The following is a 25,688-nucleotide window of genomic DNA, read 5'->3' as shown; positions in this document are numbered from 1 at the left end:
AAGTGTATAAGTCCTGCTAAGATTTGTTTTCCCAAAATGCAGCACCTCGCATTTATCTGAATTAAACTTCATCTGCCACTTCTCAGCCCATTGGCCCATCTGGTCAAGATCCTGTTGTAATCTGAGGTAACCCTCTTCGCTGTCCACACCTCCAATTTTGGTGTCATCTGCAAACTTACTAACGGTACCTCTTATGCTCGCATCCTAATCATTTATGTAAATGACAAAAAGAAGAGGGCCTGCACCGATCCTTGTGGCACTCCACTGGTCACAGGCCTCCAGTCTGAAAAACAACCCTCCACCACCACCCTCTGTCTTCTACCTTTGAGCCAGTTCTGTATCCAAATGGCTAGCTCTCCCTCTATTCCGTGAGATCTAACCTTGCTAATCAGTCTCCCATGGAGAACCTTGTTGAATGCCTTACTGAAGTCCATATAGATCACATCTATCACTCTGCCCTCATCAATCCTCTTTGCTACTTCTTCAAAAAACTCAATCAAGTTTGTGAGACATGATTTCCCACGTATAGAGCCATGTTGACTATCCCTAATTAGTCCTTGCCTTTCCAAATACATGTACATCCTGTCCCTCAAGATTCCGTCCAACAACTTGCTCACCACTGACATCAGGCTCACTGGTCTATAGTTCCCTGGCTTGTCCTTACCACCCTTCTTAAACAGTGGTACCACGTTTGTCAACCTCCAGTCTTCCGGCACCTCACCTGTGACTATCGATTATACAAATATCTCAGCAGTTGATATAAGTATTTTTTTTCCTGAGCCCTAATCATTTTCTGTTCTTCATATTATGGTAACGTAATAACGACTTTTCAAAGCACAGAAGAACATAAGTCAAAAGTGATTGTTTAACATCATATTTTTGCTCTTTTCCAGAGTAATCCAAATATCGTCCAGAAATGCTACTACCCAAAAAAACTGATTATTTATTGTTTTATATATTTCACTAGCTTTAATTTCAAAGGCTGTTTTACATTATATTTTTATTCTTATTATCGCACTAATCAGCATTAATGATTAATCTTTAGCTAACAATGTACGCTGGTGAACACATATGTCTCACATTTTGAATTCCCATTCTTTCTTTAGAAGTCACCATGTAGAAATGATTTGGAGGTGCTGGTGTTGGACTGGGGTGTACAAAGTTAAAACTCACCTGCACACAAACACCCGCATGCACACATAGGTTTGTGGGGTGAATTTGTACTTGCTGAATTACATTTTATTTTACTCAAAAATTGCATGAATGCATGCAAGATTCCGTAAATCCCTCTTTTAGATTAAAATCAGTCTGAACATTGGGGCACTGACAACCTCACACAGGGCACCTTCTGGGCCAACATAGCACCTTTGGTTAAAGTTCACTTGAGAATGTAACTTTTAAAAAGTTCTGGGATTTACATTTGAAAGAACTGAAACCAACATGCCCATTCTAAAAGATGACAGACTTAAACAAACAATCCAGGTCTTTTTCAATATATAATTTCAGTTACATCCCACTGTAAACGTTTGCTATAAATTCTGCGTCCGACAATCTTATACTCCACAACCACCTGGTGAAGGAGCAGTGCTCTGAAACCTAATGCTTCCAAATAAACCTGTTGGCCTATAACCTGGTGTTGTGTGATTTTTAACTTTGTACCACATAGAAAAGCAGAGTTCTGAGCTCCCTTGTTCTTTCACAACAACCAACAATATGTTAGTACTCAAGCTAAATAGTCACTCCTTCGTGGCTATAAATAAAGCAAACTGAGTGTTACAAAACTCCTTGGGGATTACAAAAACAGCCAGGATTAAAACACATCAAAATAAGTAGAGCTCTTCCTTGAAAAGAACAGCAAAGTTTGAAAGTAATTTGTTTGCCCTTCTTTGATTCTGTATCTGACCTATTTAATAATTCTGTACAGTTTCTGTACTGCACAATGTTTTGCAGTATTTAACATTTTCAAATTAGTTTTATGATATTGGTTGTCACTTATCATGAGGATCAGTGCATTTCTGGCTAAATTGATCTTTATTGTTGAAAAATATTTCTAAATTCAGTACACACTGTACAGATGTTTAAGTGTCATCCCTTTTTTCCTAAAGTTTCTGTTTCTGACAGGTCCAAGTGTCAGTCAAGCCAGCAACATATCAACTTGTTTGGAGAACATTTTACAAAAAAATAGAAGACATATGATTGTGGGTGTAACTGTCCTTCCACAGATATGGTTAGCCTCTGACTAATGCCACAACACTGATGAGAATAGGGACACAGCAGAGCAAATGTTTATTCCTTAAACTTGTGCTACAGTGTGTAATTTTATTCATTGACTACAGACAGCAATAAGAAATAGGATAAAATGTTTGCTGAGCTGATAGATTTAGAGTCATAGAGATGTACAGCATAGAAACAGACCCTTCGGTCCAATTCATCCATGCCGACCAGATATCCTAACCTAATTTAGTCCCACTTGCCAGCACCCAGCCCATATCCCTCTAAACCCTTCCTATTCATATACCCATCCACATGCCTTTTAAATGTTGCAATTGTACTAGCCTCCATCACTTCCTCTGGCAACTCATTCCATACATAAACCACCCTCTGCATGAAAAAGTTGCCTCTTAGGTCTCTTTTATAGCTTTCCTTTTTCACCCTAAATTTATGCCCTCTAGTTCTGGACTCCCCCACCCCAGGGAAATGACTTTGTCTATTTATCCTATCCATGCCCCTCATAATTTTATAAACCCCTATAAGGTCACCCCTCAGCCTCTGACGTTTCAGGGAAAACAGCCCCAGCCTATTAAATCTCTCCCTAAAGCTCAAATCCTCCAACCCTGACAAAATCCTTGTAAATCTTTTCTGAACTATTTCAAGTTTCACAACATCCTTCCGATAGGAAGGAGACCAGAATTGCATGCAATATTCCAAAAGTGGCCTAACCAATGTCCTGTACAGCCGCAACATGACCTCCCAACTCCTGTACTCAATACTCTGACCAATAAAGGAAAGCATACCAAACACCTTCTTCACTATCCTATCTACCTGCGACTCCACTTTCAAGGAGCTATGAACCTGCATTCCGAGGTCTCTTTGTTCAGCAACACTCCCTCGGACCTTACCATTAAGTGTATAAGTCCTGCTAAGATTTGTTTTCCCAAAATGCAGCACCTTGCATTTATCTAAATTAAACTTTATCTGCCACTCCTCAGCCCATTGGCCCATCTGATCAAGATCCTGTTGTAATCTGAGGTAATCTTCTTCGCTGTCCACTACACCTCTAATTTTGGTATCATGTACAAACTTACTAACTATACCTCTTATGCTCACATAGAAATCATTTATGTAAATGACTAAAAGTAGAGGACCCAGCACGTTTCATCACCACGCTAGGTAACATCATCAGTGAGCCTCCGATGAAGCACTGGTGTTCTGACCTAATTGCTATTTACCTCTCTTGTTCTATTGTGGTGGGTGATTTCACTTCCGGATCTTTATCGGAGAGGTTAGTAAATGGAGTCCAAGTCAATATGTTTCTTACTGGCGTTCTGGTTTGAACACCAGGCCTCCAGGAATTCCTGTGTGTGTCTTTGTTTAGGCAACCCCAGGATGCAATGACCCAGTTGAACTGGTGTCCCTCTTTGTGTATATGGATACTAGTGATAGTTGGTCATGTCTTTTGATATCTAGTTGGTGCTCATGTATCCTGGTGGCTAGTTTCCTGCCCCTCCGTCCAATGTAATATTTGTTGCAGTCCTTGTAGGGTATTTTTGAATATGACATGCACACTGCTCGTTGTTGGTCCAGGGTCCTTTAAATTCATCAGGAGCTGTTTGTGTGGTGGTAGGTTTGTTGGCTACCATGATGCCTAGGGGCCAGAGTAGTCTGATCATCATCTCCAAGGTGACTTTAATGTATGGCAGGGTGGCTAGAGTTTCTGGGCATGTTGTGTCTTCTTGTTAAGGTCTGTGTGTAGGAATCGGCGGACTGCGCTTATCGGGTACCCGTTGTTTCTGAATGCGTTGTCCAATGTTCTCCAAAATCGCAAATAGGATAAAATGTACAAACAGCAAAGTAATTACTTTCTAGACAGAAAAAGCCACTTCTGGCCTGTCATAAACAGTACTCACATCAGTGATATAGAGGACAGATACATGGTATCTAACTTACAAGGAAATAAGGTAATACATTTTGAAATAGATCCATTTTATCATTTGATAAAAGATAATGGAAGACATGTCTCACAGTAAATTAGTAACAAGGAAACGCTTGCCAACAGCATATCCAAATAAAGATTAGAGATTTACAAAACTCTTATCAATTTCATTTTACATTGAATAACAATTCCACTTGAGACTTGAAGATTTGTTTGACTCACACTCTATAATTAGACATATTTCACAGTGCAGAATATAAATAATATTATCTTGCTTTAACATATCGTCAGCTGAAATACAACACACAAGTAAATGTGATCATAGTGTCATTAGAAATCACTAACCTACAGAGGATAAAGGACAAAATAGCTTATCATAAGCATCAACAGGTCAGGTGAAAAAAAAAACACCCTTCTGACTTCCCCAATTTAATCTCTGCAACCAACCATTTTTTTAAGCAGTATTCAATTATGATAATTCACCAGCACGTATTTACAGGAAACAGAAAGTATCTTGTTTTGTTATAGGATAGAATTGTGCTCACAGAATCACCCATTAAAAGTACACCCAGCAAAATACAGTTCATCATGTTTAGCATCTTAGCACTGAGTCTGTTGGCACCTAGATCAAGTCTTTCAATTCTTATCTGCCAGTGAATCAGATTGTATTATAATACATACAAAAAGACTGGCACTCCAAGGTGACAGAAGATTTTAATGGATAAAGAAGGATGACAATATTACAGTACACTACAGCTCACAGAAGGAAAGTTAGCCAATGACTGACACATCTGAAAGAAGCCCATCCTGTAACCATGACAACCTTCGGGCAGATCAAACAAGGTGGAGAGCAGGAGTTCAAGAGGGATCAGGAGGGATCCAAGAGCCCAAGAAGGAGAGAGACAAGGGTGGTGGGAGCCCAGGTTTTGGAAAGTAGATGGTGAGGAACAAAGTAGGGGAGCGGGAGGGTAACGTCATTGGGAATTCCCCACGTGAGCAAAGAACGCCCCTGAGAGTTTTGTCCCACCATCCTACATTCTGTTTCACTTTTATTCATCTTGACCTCAAAAATATCAACTGCCCCCTCCTGTATACTTATTCACACACCAAACATTTGATGACCTGGACAACACAGTATCCCAGCCACAAACAAAAACAGAAATTGCTGGAAAAACTCAGCAGTTCTGGCAGGATCCATGAAGTGGTAACAGTTTGGGTCCAGTGAGCCATCTGGTTTTCAGTTGTTATACAGTATCCCAGCCAACTGACTTGGTAACAAGTTCAATGGACCTTTAATTCTTTGTTTAAATATGGCAGGTGGGCTGCAGATTTTGGGGATTGTTCAGGGGTTTGTGGGAAAGTGATGGACCAAGCAGCGTTTGGCTATATGGGCCCCCACTTCCTCTGCCCCACAACTGAAAAAAACAACTGAGAGGCATAGTATTCCAGCTCATGGAACAAATCTCAGTTTCTTTAATCCTTTATGAAAGCTTCTCAGTTAATAAGCATACATCAGCAAATAGAGTCAAGGTATGTACAATACCTGAAAATATTAAGGAATAATTTTCATAATGTGGGGAAAGAACACAATAATGGGACTAATTGGTTAGCTCTTTGAAATAACTAATAATGGGCTCAGTGACCTCCATCCACGCTTTATGTCTCCATGGGAATCCTCTTTGGTTATTTTGCTTTATTCCTCATTAATATTGAAACTTATATCCTATTGCAAATTGACATAAGCCCAATTCACTATGTCCATCATCCTAATGCCAATGATGAGTCAAAGGCTTTTGTCTTTGAGTCATATTCCTCTTTCACACCAGAAGGTAGGTGGGTATTTTACTTATGGAGTTGGTACGAGTTGTATCTCTGGGTAAAGTAGTGAGCTAACCCTGTTAACCACTTATTCTTGTACAGAATGCCAACTATGAACTTAATTCTCTCTACACATGATGCAAGCTTTCTGAATGTAATGTTTTTCAGGCAGAATATAAATGCAAACTGCTTTTGATACCTGACACCAAGAATACCTTTGGTCTGACTTTCTCGTCTGTGCATTCATCCATCTTGCAAGTTCTCACCCATTTATTATTTCCCCTCCTTGTTCTCTTTCATAAATTGATGCAATTGCAAAAATTAGCTCATAAGGGTAATGAAAAATAATCTGGACTTGAAGGAGAAATTGATCAGAAAAAAACCTGTGTGTCTGTTTATGTGCCTTTTCTACTCTGTCCAGAATCTCCTTTCAACTCTGTTTCTTTATTTCTCCCACCTTTCTCATTCTCTTTTTTTCCCTTCACCTTTTTCACTTCACTCTGTTTATATTTCTTTATTTCATTGCTTCACCCTCTCTTGCACACGCTGTTTTCAGCCACTGTCCTTCATGCACACTTTATATGTTAGCCCTTTCATGTGCAAACACATCAACATCTGATTCACAACCTATGTTATACTATATCTTTTTAGTTTTACAGACCGGAGACCTCCTGCTTGATACAAAACATATTAATTGCATTCTCAGTCTAACAAAGTTCAATTAGTCAGCTTCAGCCCTGCTACATTTCAATTTACCCTTCCCCAAATCCCTGCTCTTTCTCTCTACCTGTCATACAGTTGTATGTTGTCACACGAAGCCCGCATTAACTCTTTTTGCCATTAACATCATTATTTTTGTATCTGATATTTGTGCATAGCCCAAATACTTGCAGTCTCCCAAATGATCCTAGCTAACAGTTCATACTTCACTCATCACGAAAAATAGCAGCAATCATGTCCATCTTATAATGTTAAAGCATTTAACCTATTCTTCTTACTTAATTATGCAATTGATCATCAGAAATGCTCAACAAATTAAGTCCAAAAAAGCTTTTCAAGTATATGAATACTGAAGAATAAACCTGTTGCATTTTCTTTTTCCCCATTATGGGTTCATCTCTGACAGTGATTTACTGATATAAATCAAACTGAGAGCAGTAATGCAATTATAACAACTCAGTATATTGAATCTATCAAAAACACTTGGACATAAGATAGCCTAATAGCCAGGATCATTCTGGAACCTCCAGAAATTAAAGATAAATTGTCAGGATACAGCTTGTAGCAACTATTTCAAAAAAAGTGTTAAAATTCTTTTTTCCTCATTTTTAATAATTTTTAAATTAGTTATAAAATGGCAGTTGGGTGGGGGAGGACAATCAATTGGAAACATGCTGTGAAACCTCCAAAAATACTGGCAACTCCAGTTGGCAACTTCACTCTGATAAATTCTCTATGATCATCATGTCCTAATACTTTGGCAAATTAACTCCCTCCCCTCCCTCCTACTCAAAATTTAAAAACAGAAACAGTAAAAAGCAAAAGTACTCAGCAGGTCTGGCAACCTTTGTCCGACAGTTAATCAGTCCATGTTTCAAGTGTAATGGTCCTTCCTGAGGATTGCTTCTCAATGTTTGCTGATTTTCTTTAATCCAGTCATTCTCTTTTCCCCAGGAAACACTGCACATCACATTTGAAGCACACCATCATTCCCAGTTGGCTCTGTAGTGCTTGATGTTGTTTCTGACAATGAGTTTTGGCAGTTTAAAATCAAGAACTCAAGGAAGACTAGTCACTTTTTTTATAAATCTGATCTACTGTTGATCTCAGCATAGATCTATGTAACTGGCCAAGTTTGATAAACATCAGAAGTCAAATGTTATTTTTCTGCTCATTGACCTCGCAATACTTTCAGTGCAAGCTCATATCCCAAAAACATGGCTGCACTCATAGGAAATCCACGGATAGCATTCACAGTTGCTCCTCTAAAAAATACCTAGTAAACAAAACAAACATTTTTAATATCTCCCACACAATAATTGCTAGGTACATATATTCTTATTTCTTCAGTTATTTTGTATAATGCACTCAGTTCTTTCCCACTTGTAAGGCAGAATCAAAGAATCTTGTAGTACTGTAGGAGTGTGTATGATATCCCCAACTGTCAGCACTAGCAAATAGCCTGCTATACATTCAAACATAGAAAGTGACAATGAGAGGTGGCCCTTCCTGTGGAAACTCTCTGCGTGAGGCATGTGCGTGGCAAACAAATAGCATTGCCTCAGACTAATTCCTCAGCAATTGGAAACTTATCCCACAGGGGCTGCAGTCACATTTCTAAGCCACACAAGTTGAGAAGACAGCGGTGCCATGGTAATGTCACTGGATTGGCAATCTATACACCCAGTCTTTTGCTATGGAGATATTAAAATCCTACCATGGCAGCTGGTGGAACATGAGGGCAATTAATAAAATTGACAACAAAATTGTGGTGACCGTGAATCCACTACCATCAAAACCCATGAACTTCACTAAGGCCCTTTAAGGAAGAATATCTACTCTGCTCACCTGGTCTGGCCTACATAATAATTTCAGCCTCCCAGCCTGCCTTGGTCTCCTGTAATTTCCCCAGCAATGCCACAGGTCCATAACAGATGCCATTTCCCTAACCCATTCCCTAACTCATTTCTGGAACAAGGATACCTATTTCAAGCTTCTATTTATTGACTACATCTCTGCCTTTAACACTATTATCACAACCAAACTAATCTCCAATAACCGAGATGAAGGGTCTTCGCTCCGCCCTCTTTAACTGGCTTCCTGACCCATAGACTGCAATCAGTGAAGATAAAACAACAGACTTCCTATGGACAAGGTCGAGAGCTTCAAGTTCCTGGGAGTGATGATAACCAACAATCTATCCTGGCCCTCCTACGTACATGTGACAAATGAGAAGGCACAGCAATGCCTCTTCTTCGTCAGGATGCTAAGGAAATTCGGCATGTTCGTAAGGACCCTCATCAACTTTTACAGATGTACGATATAAAGCATTCAATCTGGGAGCATCACGCCTTGGCATGGCAACTGCTGTGCCCAGGACCATAAGAAACTACAGAAAATTGTGAACACAGCCCAGACCATCATCCATGGAGTTCTTGTATACTTCTCATTGCTGCAGAAAGGCAGTCAACATCATCAAAGATCCTCCCACTCTGACTACACTCTCTTCCAACTTCTTCCGTCAAGTAGACGAGATAGAAGCTTAAATATAAGTTCAAGAACAGCTTCTTTCCGGCTGGTTTAGACTACTGAATGGACCTCTCTAATTTCAACTTGCTTTTGTGCACTTCCTATGCGGCTGTGACCTTGTATGCCTCACTCTGTCTAAATACCCTATGATCTATTTGAAAACAAAACTTTTCAATGTACTTAGGGACATATGACAACAATCAATCAAATCAAACTGAACCAAAACTAATGTGATGGACTCTTAACTGCAGTCTAGAATGGTAAATTTGTAATATTTGATGCAGAAAATTGGATGCCAATCCTGAGGAAGGGCTTATGCCCGAACCGTTGATTCTCCTGCTCCTTAGACGCTGCCTGACCAATGCTTTTCCAGCACCACACTCTCATACACAACACAACCGCCATCACCAAACAACCATCCTCTGGTTGGATGAGTGGCTCATGCCAGCTGGAACTGCAAACAAGAGCAGTATTAAAGAACTATAACAGCTAGCAGGATAACAGACATTAATGAAGATGATATCTTGGGCATGATCACGCATCTACTGCCCCAGGTACTCTTTGCCGTTATAAGACATCTTCCCTTTGAGGTGCACCTCCCACAGGACCATGTATGTGTAGCTAAAGATCCATGCACCATTGGAAAGCCCACTATCCTGATGAAGGACATCTCCATTCCTCCTACTTCTCTGTTAAGGGGAAGACATTCAGTGACATAGAGATTAACATAGAGTCTGTAAAAATGAGCTCAATTGTTCAATGCTGGCATTTATAGTCCACACAAGCCTCTACTCATGTCAGTTCATTCCATCAGCATAGCTTGTTCCTCACTCCTTCGTGTGTTTAATTTGTTTGTTCTTAAATGCATCTATGCCGCTCACCCAATCACAGTGGCAGCAAGTTTCATATTCTCACTTTTTCTCTGGGTAAAGAAGTTTCTCCTGAATTCCCTAAGGAGCTGATTCATAGAATGAATTAATACAAATGAATAAATAAACAAAACCCTCTCTCCTGACATACAGAACCTTGACACTGTTCCAAACATAGCTGCAGATAAGAATTTGTAATTGGTTGGCTATGTCACCTAAATTAGCCTGGAATAAGCTAAAGGCATTAAAAATTCAGGAAGATGGTGATGTTGACAGACACTGGTACTGTTGATTGACCACTTGCCAAGCACAGCTGCCAAATTCAATTATCTTTGCTGTGGTCCAGATTGGAAAAGTGCTCCTGAAGATACAGGTGGATAAAACACTTCTGTTGAGCACTTTCAATGCCTTCTTTTCTCTCAAGGTGAACTGTGACTGTACATTGGGAGCAAGTGGTGAATTCAGAGGCATTTCAAAAGGTATAATTTCCTTCCAAACATCCAACAGCACTGCCTTATAACTAAAACATCACCTCTCAGCTCTTCTAACATAGTACTTCCAACAAATCCAAAACAGTACGTCGTCAAAATTCACCCCACACGCAGATTGAATAGTGCTGCCTTTAGATAGTTCTAGTGGATGGGACAAGGCTGACATGTAGCTGAATACATGTTCTGCTCTATGTTTTTAAGCTTGGGGATTAATTTGAGTGGCGAGATCCAAAATGACAAGTCAGGTGTCAAATCAATGCCAAACTGGCATTATGATTGACCAACACTGAATACTTCTGGCACTTTCATGGAACACCTGTGCAATCATCCTCAAAACATAGCAACTGATACAGATCTCACCATAAATGATCAGGAGTGTTCCCACTATTTCTTACTGCAATGGTTTCATAGCACCAGCATGAAGAGCCTAATTTTGTCACAAGGAGATTTTCACTGTATTCAAGCCTTGCTATCCTTGATATGGAAATCCTTAATTGCAAAGTGTCTATGCAACTTTACCCAGTTTATGCTGTACCTGAACTCTGACCTCTCAATAATTATTTTGACTCCTTGTTTATTCAATGCTTATGATTATGTGAAAGTGTAACTTATCCAAAATCTGTTTCAATCTAATTTATTTTGTTTTTTGTGTTTCCATTGGCAATTCACTTACATTCAGTCCTTCCTTTCGGTAGCTCTGTTGAATACAGTGCACTATCCCCTTATACTTCGTCTCACTGACTCCATCCGCTTGAAGGCGACTTTTGACAACATCCATGGGAGTCGCAGTACCCCATGAAATTGTTCCTATAAACAGATTTAAAGTCAACATTCAGAACTAAGAAACTGTTTATTGAAAACTATCACAGAAGTAGCAATGAATTCCATGGAATAACTGCACACAGTCCCATTGCCAACTGGTGATCCTGTACAGATGATATAGCAGGATGGTCTCAAGAGTTGTAGCTTTGTAAGAGAGGCAACAAAATTAACTACATATGTATCATATTTCTACTCTTTCTCTTTGCTCGGGCGTCTCTCGTGCTATTACAATATAATACCTTGAGCACCAACTGAATGACTTCTTTCACTGTTGCTCTGGCTACTAGGAAAACGAGATCAACAGAAATAACCTACAGTGAATTTTGTGGATCAAAGCATGGCTTTTGAGTCAGTAAGCCACAGAATGAGAACCAAATGTTTAGCAAAGGCAAGTCTGAAAAGCAAAATCATAAACACAAGGAATAACAAATCATAAACACAAAGAATAACATGTACATTAATACAACGACAATGAATGAAAGGGGTGAGAAGTAAAAGAAAATGAGGTGATTCTTCCTTGGATCTTTTCTTACCAGAGTTCAATCACTATTTGCCACTTACAACACTGTGTTTCCTACTTTTTTCAGCACCGAGAGTGCTCCACTGCATTATGGGCCAGACATTTCACCGAGATTAGTTTTAAGCGGCAATCAGGAATACCCTGCTTCATTTTGAAATATTTTTCATAACATAGTACAAGATGAAATTTTAACATTTTAGTTGGTATACACAACTATAGTATACACTGGTACAATATCAGAAAGGCATTGCCTGTACTCTTTAATGTTATATCACCGGTGTGGAATGTTCTTTATTTCTTTTAAGCCTACGCAAAGAGCAGAAGCCTAATATTCCTGATGCACAATTCTTAGGTTATATCGGTAGTGTTCTTGTGAATATTGTCAAAACACGCACAACAGCATCTATGACAGAGTCGAAAAGTGTGGCGCTGCAAAAGCACAGTAGGTCAGGTAGTATCCGAGGAGCAGGAAAGTCAGTGTTTCGGGCATAAGCCCTTCATCAGGAATGTCTAAAACAGACAAGTAGAATGTATAACGTATCAGAGGAACCTCGATTATCCGAAGGACATGGGCTGGGAGTATTTCATTTGATTAATCAAACTCCAGATAATCGAATTCCAGATAACATAGTTAGCCATGCATTAGGACCTTGCAATCTTGTTCGGATCATCTGAAGTTCCATTAATCAAATGCCAGATAGTCAAGGTTGCTCTGTATATGGTTTGCTTTCATTGCACCTCACCCATTCTCTCTTACTCCTAGCTTCGATGATCACTTATTCAACTTTTCTTCTGTCCTGCTATCCACAATCTCCTTGTTTACCTACACCTTTCATCTCCCTCTCTCTTGGCTCCATTTCCATCTATCCATTCATCAGTCCCCTTCCCCCCCACCACTCTCCAGCTTCATCTTTAACCTAAATACCAAATTTTCCTAGCTGCTATTGGTTCTGAAGTGTCATCGGACTCAAAACGTTAATTTTGCTTTCTTCCCATAGATAATGCTAGATCTGCTGAGTTTCACCAGCCATTCCTATTTTTGCTTCAGATCTCCAGCATCTGCAGTTCTTTGCTTTATATTATCTTCAGTTAATTTAATGTGATGCCACTAAATGAAAGAATCTATTTGAGAGATTTATATTAATGTGATTATTCAAACCTAAGAGAAGTTCCTCCTTTATTCCAAGAGATTCATTGTGATTTGGAACAACCATCAGCAGCCCAGACATGTAAACCTCAGGCAGCGCTTTGACGTGGTAACTTAGAGCAGAAAAAAGGTTACATGATCAAAGACGGCAGCCAGAAAGGATCATTTTAACCCAACAAGCAAGGTGGGAAGCAGAAGACTTTTGATCGGTAATCTAATTTACATTCCATATGACTCTACATTTACCTGAAGAGCAGAGTGCAAAGCAAACTTTCAAACTTAATTTAATCTCTTCCCCATGTTTCAGTTAAAGTGATCTTATTATTAATATCTTTGTAGGTAGTTGTAATAAATTGCTGAAATTATTCATGCGATTATTTCTTGGTTATCTTGTGAGAAATGAGAAACAGCTGTTATGCCGAGTTTGCAGATGAGGATTACTATTTGATGTTTATTTGTCGTCATTTCACTTAAGATATAGCCAGTTTGATGAGATTCAGAAAAAAAACATTGATCAAAACACAGTCCCTATCACTTACATCATCCCTTATATTCCAGAAAGCCATCTAGTTTGGGCAAATGGCACTAACTGTTTACTCTTATCATAGGTACCAGTTACCAGACAAACTTAAACTGTATGTATCATGATGACTATTTCAGGTAGTTCAAACAGCTGTTCACTTTTTATTAAAGTCTTACCACGTGTCAACAGTCTTGTTCTTCAAGAACTGGAATTCCTAATTCCTGGAAATAATTTTGCATATGTTTTCTACATGCTGGTGTCTTCACATCATTCCCGAAATGTTGTACCCAGAACAAGTCCAAACGCAGCCAAACCTATGTTTTATATGAGATTATCTTAAACCTCCCCATTTTTGTATTCTTATAGTGCCTAGGATACTGTATGCTCTATTTAGCATTCTCTCAACCTCTCCTGCCACATGCAATGTTTTATTCACCTATACATGCAAGTCCTAATTATACTCTCTATATCCTTTTTGAATAAGGGTATATCTTAGACAGTAGAAAGTGAGGACTGCCAAAGCTGGAGATCAGAGGCGAGTGTGGTGCTGGAAAAGCACAGCAGGTCAGGCAGCATCCGAGAAGCAGGAGAATCGACGGGATTCCTGATGAAGGGCTTAACTTCGATTTTCCTGCTCCTCGGATGCTGCCTGACCTGCTGTGCTTTTCCAGCACCACTCTAATCTAGACTCTGATTTCTAGCATCTGCAGTCCTCACTTCTGCCTTAGACAGTGCTCAGTCTACTGATTATACCCCTGAATTTAAGGCTAGTTAGAAATGAAAAATTAAGTAAGCAATGAAATAAGTAATGGAAAGTAAGAAATGCAACTTCCATTTTCACTCCTTCACTTTTTTTTTAAATGGATTTCATTCAGCCCTAGTTCCTCAGTAAAGTGCGGGCAGCCTATCCAATACCTGCCCCTCATCAATTTTGAACTGCCTCCTCTTTCACCATGACCTATGTAGCATCATGGACCCTGGCTCCATGTGTAAATTCCTTTCCTGCTTCTTAATTGGTTCCACTCCTCCCTTTACCAGCTTTCTACTCTTCAATTGGCAATGAAGGGTTTGGAATTCACTTTATGTCAATTCAAATCTATTTTTAATCTCATTTTCTTTTTCTCTTTTTTAACATTTTCAATTTCCTTCAAAATCTTCTGTATTCAGTTTGGTTCTCAGTGTACTGACCACCTGACAGCTGTCAGAAGCAGGCATTTTCTTCACTTTAGTCTCTCTTTTGACATCCAATATGCTGTGCATTTTTTTGACTAACTTTTCATTTTGTGGAAAATACATTGACAACGCCCAAATAATATCCTCTATAAGGGCAGTCCATTGTTCTGTTACTGCTTTGCCTTTTAATCTTTGAATCTAATTTATCTTAGTCAAGTTAATTCTTATCCAATGAAGTTGGCTTGTCCCCAGTTAATTGTAGATTATTGATTAATCTTAGATTATTGTCTTTTCCAAATCCAACCTAAATCTTGGAATACAATAATCATTAACTCCCTAAATGTTCCTTCACTGACACTTTATTGACTTTTTCCCTGTTCATTTCCAAGTATCAGATCTAGTAATGCCTCTATTCTCATTGTACTGAAAGCATACAGCTGTGAAAACTCTCCTGATCACACAATTAAGAACATGTGTCCCTCTCTTTGCTTTACACTGACAGTATTCCTGTCTACAATCAGATAATTAGCATCTTCCAATATAGAATCTCAACAGTGTGAAAACAGGCCTTTCGGCCCACCAAGTCCACAGCAACTCTCCGAAGAGTATCCCACCCAGACCCATGACCTTACCCTATCCCCATAACCACAGCACCCGGAGGAAACCCATGCAGACACAAGGGGATGTGCAAACCCCACACAGACAGTCGCCCAAGGGTGGAATCAAACCCAGGTCCCTGGTGCTGTGAGGCAGAAGTACTAACCACTGAACCATCGTACTCGATCGTTCTTATTGACAGATGTGAGGACAAGAGAAGCATGCTTTAAGTTGATGGCTTTTAGTGCTTAAATCTTGTAACTCCAGAACTAACTGTACCTTGAACCAATTTATTCCTCATGGAACAAACATTGACGTGTAATCAATGGGCAGCACAGTGGCACAGTGGTTAGCACTGCTGTCTCACAGCGCCAGAGACCTGGGTTCAATTCCCGCCTCAGGCGACTGACTGTGTGGAGTTTGCACATTCTTCCCATGTCTGCGTGGGTTTCCTCCGGGTGCTCCGGTTTCCTCCCACAGTTCAAAGATGTGCAGGTTAGGTGAATTGGCCATGCTAAATTGCCCCTAGTGTTAGGTAAGGGGTAAATGTAGGGGTATGGGTGGGTTGCGCTTCGGCGGGTCGGTGTGGACTTGTTGGGCCGAAGGGCCTGTTCCCACACTGTAATGTAATGTAACCTAATCTAATCTATCATAATGGAAAACTGCTGTGTTGTATCCTCTCGAAAAGGAAATCCAATCCAGTTAACCACTGCCCCGGTATACTCCAAACATTTGTAAAGTGATGGAAGCTATTAGCAATACTGTTAGCAAATGCGCTTTGTCATCAACAAATTGTTCAGTCAGTGATTCATTCGGATTCCACTGAAGCTGCCTCCAGAATTCATAACATCTTTGGTCTGAATGTGGATAATACAAGCTGATATCCAGATCAGGCATGAATGAGTTCCTTTGGTGTCAAGGAGCTAATTGACGTACTTCGAGATAAAATGCATGAGAAAAAGTCAAATCAATGGAAATTGGGGGAAAACTCTCCTTTGGATGGAGTTATGCTGAGTACTAAAGGATAATTCGTGTGATTGCTGGAGGCTAATCATCACATCTCCAGGATACTGCAACAGGACATTCTCAAAGCAGTGTCCAAGGTTCAAACATCTTGAACTGTTCAATCAATGACATCCGTCTATCATACGCCAGGATTTTCCCGTTTTGGTTAAAGTGTGGGGAGCAACACGACTTCTTCCAACGCCACCAGTGAGAAAGCATGTTGAATCAAGAACCAAATCTAACACCTTAAGTAATCACCTCTTAAACTTCTTGGTCAATCACTTCCTGGGACAGTGATGTTCCACCCAACTTGATGCTGCTGGAGTCACTGTGAGGAACAGAGCTACTTGGAAGCATCAGACTGTTGGCTGCACAGCAGCACTGAAGACCAAAAGCAGCAAGAAAGTGACCTTTTGGCAGCTGGTGCAAGTGGAATCATGTGATAGGGTCACAGGAAAGGGGGATTAGGGTCTTGGAGGTAGAGAAGGGGAATGTTTTTCAGCACAGCTGATAGACCATCCATGACCCCAATTGCCTTCAGATGGGGGAAATTGAGAAGCGCCTCTAAAATCTGGCAAGTAGAGCAGCCTGTTTTAGAAGTCAAGAAGGCTACACTTTTAGACCATCAGACACAACGCAAAAGTAGGCCATTAAGCCCATTGAGTCTGGTCTGCCATTCAGTGAGATAGAGTCACAGGGATGTACAGCACAGAAACAGACTCTTTGGTCCAACTCGTCCATGCTGACTAGATATCATAACCTAATCTAGTCCCACCTGCCTGCACTTGGCCCATATCCATCTAAACCCACAGCCACTTCCTCTGGCAGCTCATTCCATACATGTACCACCCTCTGTGTTGCCCCTTAAATTTTTCCCCTCTCACCCTAAACCTATGACTCCCCAACCCAGGGAAAAGACCTTGTTAATTTATCCTATCCATGCCCTTCATGATTTTACAAACCTCTCAGCCCTCAACCTCCGACGCTCCAGGGAAAATAGCCCCAACCTCTTCAGCCTCTCCCTATAGCTCAAACCCTCCAGCCTTAGCAACACTCTTGTAAATCTTTTCCAAACCCTTTCAAGTTTCACAACATCCTTCCTATTGCAGGGAGACCAGAATTGCACACAGTATTCCAACAGTGGCCTAACCAAAGTTCTGTACAGCTGCAACATGACCTCTCAACTGCTATACCCCATACTCTCTCCAATAATGGAAAGCATACCAAAAGCCTTCTTCACTATCTTATCTACCTGCGATTCCACTTTCAAGGAGCTATGAACCTGCACTCTTAAGATCTCTTTGTTCAGCAACACACCCCAGGACTTTCCCATTAAGTGTTTAAGTCTTGCAATAATTTGCCTTTTCAAAATGCAGCACCTCACATTTATCTAATTTAAACTCCACCTGCCACTCTTCAGCCCATTGGTCAATCTAATCAAAATCCCACTGTACTCTGAGGTACACTGTCCACTACACCTCCAATTTTGATGTCACCTGCCAACTTACTAACTATATTTTCCTATGTTCGCATCCAAATCATTTATAAATAATGAAAAGCAGTAGACTCAGCGGGGATCCTTGTGGTACACCACTGTCACAGGCCTTCAACCTGAAAAGCAACCTTCCACCACCCCCTCTGTCATCTACCTACGAGCTAATGCTGTATCCAAATTGCAAGTTCTCGCTATATCCTATGTGATCTAATCTTGCGAACCAGTCTACCATAAGGAACCTTTTCAAACACCTTACTAAAATCTATATAGATTACATCCACTGCTCTGCCCTCATCAATCCTCTTTGATATTTCTTCAAAAAACTCAATCAAGTTTGTGAGACATGATTTCCCACACACAAAGCCATCATGACTATTGCTAATCAGTCCTTGCCTAATGTAACTCCATGTAAATTCTGTCCCTCAGGATTCGCTCCAACAACTTGCCCACCACCAATGTCATGCTCACTGACCAATCGTTCCCTAGCTTTTCCTTACTACCTTTCTTAAATAGTGGCACCACATTAGCCAAACTCCAGTCTTCCAGCGCCTCATCTGTGACTATCGATAATCCAATCTCAGCAAGGCGTCTCGCAATCACTTCCTCAACTTCCCACAGAGTGCTAGAGTACAACTGATCAGGTCCTGGGGTTTTATCCACAGTTATGCATTTTAAGACATCCAGCACCTCCCCCTCTGTAATACAGACATTTTTTCAAGATTTCACAATCTATTTCCCCTCATTCTATATTTTCCACGTCCTTATCCAGAGTAAACACCGATGCAGAATACTAATTTAGTATGTCTCCATCTCCTGGAGTTCCACACACTGACCTTTGAGGGGTTGTATTCTTTCCCAAGTTACCTTTTGTCCTTAATGTATTTATAAAATCCCTTTAGATTCTCCTTAACCCTATTTGCCAAAGCTATCTCATGTCCCGTTTTTGTCCTACCGATTTCCCTCAAGTATACTCCTACTGCTTTTACACTCTTATAAGGATTTACTTGATTTCTGCTGTCTATACCTGACATATGCTTCCTTCTTTTTCTTAACCAAAACATCAATCTCACTTACCTATATCTACCAGCCTTGCCTTTCACCCTAACAGAAACATATTTGCTCCTTACCCCATTTTTGAAGGTTTCTCATTTTTCAGCTGTCCCTTTACCTGTGAACATCTGCCCCCAATCAACTTTTGAAAGCTCTTGCCTAATACCATTAAAACTGGCTTTCTTCCAATTTAGAACTTCAACTTTTAGATCCAGTCTACCCTTTTCCATCACTATTTTAAAACTAGTAGAACTATGGTCGCTGGCCCCAAAGTGCTCCCCCACTGACACCTCAGTCACTTGCCCTGCTTTATTTCCCAAGAATAGATCAAGTTTTCAGTAGGTACACCCACATAATGAATCAGAAATTTTTCTTTTATACACTTAACAAATTCCTCTTCATCTAAACCCTTAACACTATGGCAGTCCCAGTCTATGTTTGGAAAGTTAAAATCCCCTACCATAACCACCCTATTATTCTTACAGATAACTGAGATCTCCTTACAAATCTCCCTGCCAGAATTTTGGTCCCTTCCAATTATAGTGCAATCTGTCATTCTTATACAGGTCACTCCTAGCCCAGAAAAGATTCCAATGATCCAAGAATGTGAACCCTTCTCTCATGCAACAGCTCCTCAGCCACTCATTCATCTGCTCTAACCTCCTATTCTTACCCTCACAAGCTCATAACACGGAGTCATGGCTGATCTAGGTGAAAGTTAGGACTGCAGATGCTGGAGATTAGAGTCGAGAGTGTGGTGCTGGAAAAGCACAGCAGGTCAGGTGGTATCCGAGGAGCAGGAGAATCGATGTTTCGGCCAAAAGCCCTTCATCAGGAAAGTGGTTGGGAGCCTGGGGGGTGGAGAGATAAATGGAAAGGGTGTGGGGCTGGGGGGAAGGTAGTTGAGAATGTGATAGGTGGATGGAGGTGGGGGTAATGGTGATAGGTCAGAGGCAACGGTGGAGCGGATAGGTGGGAAGGAAGATGGACTGATAGATCAGGTCATGAGGGCAGTGCCAAGTTAGAGGGTTGGATCTGGGAAAAGGTGGGGGGAGGGGAAATGAGGAAACAGGTGAAATCCACATTGATGCCATGGGGATGGAGGGTCCTGAGGGGGAAGATGAGATGTTCTTCCTCCAGGTGTCGGGTTGTTAGGGAGAGGTGACCTGCATGTCCTTGGCAGAGTGGGAAGAAGAGTTGAAGTGTTCGGCCATGGGGCGGTAGGGTTGGTTGGTGCAGGTGTCCCAGAGATGTTCACGGAAGAACTTTCTGAGTAGACATCCTGTCTCCCCAGTGTAGAGAAGACCGCATCCGGAGAAACAGATACAGTAAATGACATGTGCAGAAGTGCAGGTGAAACTTTGTTGGATGTGGAAGGCTCCTTTGGAGCCTTGGACGGAGGTGAGAGGGGAGGACTGGGCGCAGGTTTTGCAATTCCTGCGGTAGCAGGGGAAGGTGCCGGGAGGGGACGGTGGGTTGGTGGTGGGGGTGGACCTGACGAGGGAGTCACACAGGGAATAGTCTTTACGGAAAGCAGATAGGGGTGGGGATGGAAATATATCTCTGGTGGTGGGGTCCATTTGCAGGTGGCAGAAATGGCGGAGGATGATGCAATGTATATGGAGGCTGGTGGGGTGGAAGGTGAGGGCCAGGTGAGTCCTGGCATAACTGATCTGACAATCCTCAACTCCATATTCTTCCCTTATTGCCATAACCCTCAACTCCATTCCTGATTAACAATCTACCTCAGCCTTTCATATGCTTAATGATCCAGCCTCAGCAGCCCTGCACGGTAAAGAATTCCACAGATTCAAGACCCTCTGGGACAACAAATTCCTTCTCATTTCTGTCTTAAATGGGTGAACCCTTATTCTGAGATTACCTCTTTGTCAAACAAAAAGCAAAGAACTTCGCATTCTGGAAATCAGTAAGAAAAACACAAATTGCTGGGAAAACTCAGCAGGTCAGGTAGTATCGGTAGACAGAAAGCAGAGTTAACATTTCGGGTCCAGTGACCCCTTTTTTAAAATCTGCTTGAACACAGTTATTCAGGCCCGTATTGAAATAAAGTGCTTAAGTGGCAATTCATTGACCATTTAAGGCCCTTCATTGGCAGTGAGTCAGGAAGATCAATCAGGGACCTTCCTGTTCAGGACGTCCTTCTTGAGATGTTGGAAATGGGTCCAGTATCTTCTTGGTGCCAAACATTCTAACTATTTTCCCTTCCCACCACCTTCTCTGTCACTTTTAGGGATGGGGATATCCCTATATTTTGTCAGAATTGACTTCTGCTGGTTATTGCAATGTTGAGTTCCATTCACAACATCTCATATAATACCATCTGTACCCAGTATGGCCGAGCATGGAAAATATTCAGGCTTCACCTGGTAAGTGATAAGTAATGTTTGTGTCATATAGACGGGTGATGGCAAAGACTGAATAAAAAAAAGAAATCTAATTACCTCCCTTCTTTATTCAATATAATTAACACTATCAAATTCTGCACCATCAATATCGTGGAGGTCACCATTAACCAATAACATAACAGCACCTATGTACATATTGCGGCAACAAGAGGGGGGGCAGAAACTGGGTATGTGGTGACTGACTCAATTTCTGAATCCACAAAGACTATCCACTATCGATATGGCACAAGTCAGGAGTGTGTTGGAACACAACCCAGTTGCCTGGATCTAATACAGCTCAAGGGTTTAGATCAGAGTGGTGCTGGAAAAGCACAGCAGATCAGGCAGCATCCGAGGAGTAGGAAAATCGACGTTTGAGGCAAAAGCCCTTCATACTGCTCAAGTTCACCTTGATAGACATCTCATCCACCATCTCAAAAATTTACCCCATCACCACACCAATACATAGTTGCATCAGAGTTTACAACTTCAAGATATAGTGCAGGAACTTGTCAAATCCTTGATTTCTGGACTACTGTGCTTTTAAAGCATGAAAAATCAGTTTCTTAGTCTTACTGTTATTTATGAGCTTATGTATTTTTGGCTACATTCCAAACATCCTTCTTTATCAATAAACATTTCATAACTAAGCCTGCTTTTTTTTTCATGAACTCAGTGCACTCTCTTTCCCTCAGCTAGAAAAGAAATTATTTTCTAAAATACAAATGTTGAAATAATCACTTAATTTAATTTTTTAAAAATATCTCAGCTATTATATTTTTACAAGATCCCACCTGTTCTTTAAGGCAGGAATGACCATAAAATATAACCAGAATTCCACAACTCTTAAAGCTCTTACAACACAAGATAGTTGACGTTTACTTATCAGTTGGGACAATTTGGATTGTGTTTTTAACTGCTTTCTTGTCAAAATCTTTCTTTTGAAAAACAGGTGTATTTTAATTTAACTTTTCCCCTTTTCATTCTTCCTTCAATTAAAGGTTGTTGTCTTCCAGTACTATGGACATGCAAACAACCTTTATGCTTGAGATTTTGTGGCCTTTGTCCAATATATTTATCCAAATGTAGGCAACTACTACTGGTTTGTTTCAATTTCCCTTTAATATATAAACCATATTCTTTAATGCATTTATCAGAGTCTCCACTAAACACAAAAATGAAACTATTTTCTCTATCTCTCCAGATCCTTATTTTGCCAATCCAATCATTATTCCTGTTCCTAATCCTTTAGGTTTCACTATTTCTATATATTTTTCCTTCTTAAGAATGACAGCATTCTCTTGAAGTAGCACAATTCACGACCAAATAATTGAAGAAGATTTAAGCTTCTTTTAATAAAAGGGGAGCGCAAAACTCAAACTTTTTAAGAGTCCTGCACTAATAAGTGAATTAGCTCTTGACTTTGTAGTATAATGTGAAATGAGTGACAATAGTTTGGCAGTCAGTTATAATCTTCTGATTTCAATTTCCATTGTAATCTATAATGTTAAAGTGAACGAAGTCAATGGAGAGAATCTTTTCCAGCTTTCACATATTACAAATATTGGCCCAAGCTAAGGTGGGACACTGGAGGTATCAGTCGCACTCTAATACAATGCTTAACTTGGAAATCTGAGCCTAGATAGCGTCAACAGACTACTACGTCATGGAAGTTACAGCCAAGAATTATTCTGTCCTCATACAAAAATGAGAAAAAAAAACTGGAAATGCACAATTAATCAATTAGATAGCTACATATTTGAAGTGAGCAATATTTCAATTGGCTCAACTCAAATATCACTTTCAACATTAATTTCCTTCATCACCAACACACAATGACAGAATGTGTACCATCTATAAGATGCAGTAACTCACCAAGACTTCCACAACAGCACCTTGCAAACTTTTGATCTCTTTTACATAGAAGGACCAAACCAGCAGATAAATGGAAACACCACAAACTGTAGAGTCCCCTCCAAGCAAAAATAGAGTCATACAGTCATACAGCAAGGAAACAGACCCATCAGTCTAACTCATTCATGCCAACCAGGTATCCTCACCTAATCTCGTCCCATTTGCCAGGACTTGGCCCATATCCCTCTAACACCTTCTTATTCATATACCCATCCAGATGCCTTTTAAATGCTATAATTGCACAAACCTCCATCACTTCCTCTGGCAGCTCATTCCATAAACGCACCAACCTTTGTGTGAAAACATTGCCCCTTAAGTCCCTTTTATATCTTTCGCCTCTCACCCTAAACCTATACTCTAGTTCTGGACTCCCCCACCCCAGGGAAAAGACTTTGTCTGTTTATCCTATCCATGCCCCTCATGATTTTATAAACCTCTATATAGTCACCCCTCAGGCTCTGACGCTCCAGGGAAAACAGCCCCGGCCGATTCAGCCTCTCCTTACAGCTCAAATCCTCCAACCTGGTAACATCCCTGTAAATCTTTTCTGAATCCTTTCAACTTTCACAACATCCTTCTGATAGGAAGGAGACTAGAACTGCCTGCAATATTCCAAAAGTGGCCTAACCAATGTCCTGCACAGCCGCAACATAACCTCCAACTCCTGTACTCAATGCTCTGACCAATAAAGGAAAGCATACCAAACGTCCTCTTCACTATTCTATTTACCCGTGACTCTACTTTCAAGGGACCATGAACCTGCACTCCATTGTCTCTTCTCAGCAACACTCCCTAGGATCTTACCATTAAGTGTATACGTCCTGCTAAAATTTGCCTTTCCAAATTGCAGCACCTCACATTTACCTAAATTAAACTCTCTGCCACTCCTCAGCCCATTGGCCCATCTGATCAAGATCCCATTGTATTCTGAGGTAACCATCTTCGCTCTCCACTATATCTCCAATTTTGGTGTCATCTGCAAACTTACAAACTATACCTCCTATGTTCACATCCAAATAATTTATACAAATTACAAAAAGCAGTGGACCCAGCACCAATCCTTGTGGTACACCACTGGTCACAGGCGTCCAGTCAAAGCAACCTTCCACCACCACCCTCTATCTTCTACCTTTGAGCCAGTTCTATATCCAAATGGCTCCTTCTCCCTGTATTCCATGAGATCTAAACTTGCTAACCAGTCTCCCATGAGGAACCTTGTCAAATGCCTTACTGAAGTCCATGTAGAGCACATCTACTACTCTGCCCTCATCAATCCTCTTTGCTACTTCAAAAAACACAACCAAGTTCATGAGATATGACCTCCCACGCACAAAGCCATGCTGACTATCCCTAATCAGTCCTTGCCTTTCCAAATACAAGTAAATCCTGTCCCTCAGGATTCCCTCCAACAACTTGCCCACCACCAATATCAGCTCACTGGTCTATAGTTCCCTGGCTTTTCCTCACTATGTTTCTTAAATCATCATTCTGTCTTGGAACTGTATCTCTGACTCTGAGTTAAAATGCTAGAACTGGCTTCCTTTGAGTACCGTGAGTGCAGCTACTTCCCAGAAACTGCAACAGTCCATGAAGACAGCTCATTGCCACCTTCTCAAGGGCAATAAGAGACAGGCAATAAATGTTGGCCTAACCAGTGACAGCCACGTCCGATGAACAAATAAATTCTCATTCGCTTTCTGGATTCCCAGAACTTGCTAATTATCCATTAGATTTATACCATTGACAGTTTCTCTTCCTGTCTCCAATCCTATTGTCTCCCACATATTCCAGATTACTTGAAAATGATCAGTCTGGAGATTCCTGAGTCTTCTCCATTGTGGTTCAGTAAGTAGCATTCTTCCTTCTGACTCACAGTTCTGGGTTCAATCTGCACTCTCGGGCATAAATACAAAAATTTAAGCTAGATGCTCTAGTGCAGTTTGTAACCATTGCAGATATTGATTTTTTTTAAAATGTGATTGTAAAACAGAGGCCTCATCTGCCTGCTCAGATATCTGTAAATGATCCCTGCATGCTATTCTGAAAAAGAGAATGGGAGTTATCCCTAGTCCACTGGTTAATATGTACTCCTCAACCAAAAGCCCAGATATTGGGTCTTATATACATCGCAGTTTGTGTGAGCTTGATGAGCATAAATGAGTTGCCATTGTTCCCACAACAGGTGAGAACACATTCATTGACTATAAAATGCTTTGGGACATATAATAATTGTGAAAGTACTATATAAATGGAAACCTCTCCTTTAGCCTGGTCCAAGAAGGAGGAGTTCAAACAGAGAACTACCAACCGAGTTGTGATCAGTTAAATTACTCTGGACCAAGAATCAAATCAGACACTTTGCTTGTCTGTAAGCTCAGATGAGCTGCTGGTGTGGTGGTGAAATTATATGTTTCTAACAAACCAACAAATCATCTGCCACGTGAGGATATTAATAAA

The 25,688-nt window shown here is 40.6% G+C and overlaps 1 protein-coding gene across 1 annotated transcript in view; it reads right to left on the bottom strand.

Moving 5' to 3' along the window:
- Window positions 1-4,182: 4,182 nt before the first annotated feature.
- slc25a48 (solute carrier family 25 member 48) overlaps window positions 4,183-25,688 on the bottom strand; it is a 39,358-nt gene continuing 17,852 nt past the window's right edge. Inside the window, 2 exon segments of the mRNA XM_087995290.1 lie at window positions 4,183-7,967; window positions 11,254-11,387. Coding sequence (XP_087851416.1) covers window positions 7,863-7,967; window positions 11,254-11,387 — 239 coding nt within the window. The 3' untranslated portion in view covers window positions 4,183-7,862.

The sequence above is a fragment of the Chiloscyllium plagiosum genome, unplaced genomic scaffold (genome assembly GCF_037043375.1).
Source record: "Chiloscyllium plagiosum isolate Xiang-an unplaced genomic scaffold, Cpla_swu_hap1 HiC_scaffold_16, whole genome shotgun sequence".
Taxonomy (NCBI): Eukaryota; Metazoa; Chordata; class Chondrichthyes; order Orectolobiformes; family Hemiscylliidae; genus Chiloscyllium; species Chiloscyllium plagiosum.
Note: the sequence above shows the minus strand (reverse complement) of the source record. Positions and strands in the feature narration are given on the sequence as shown.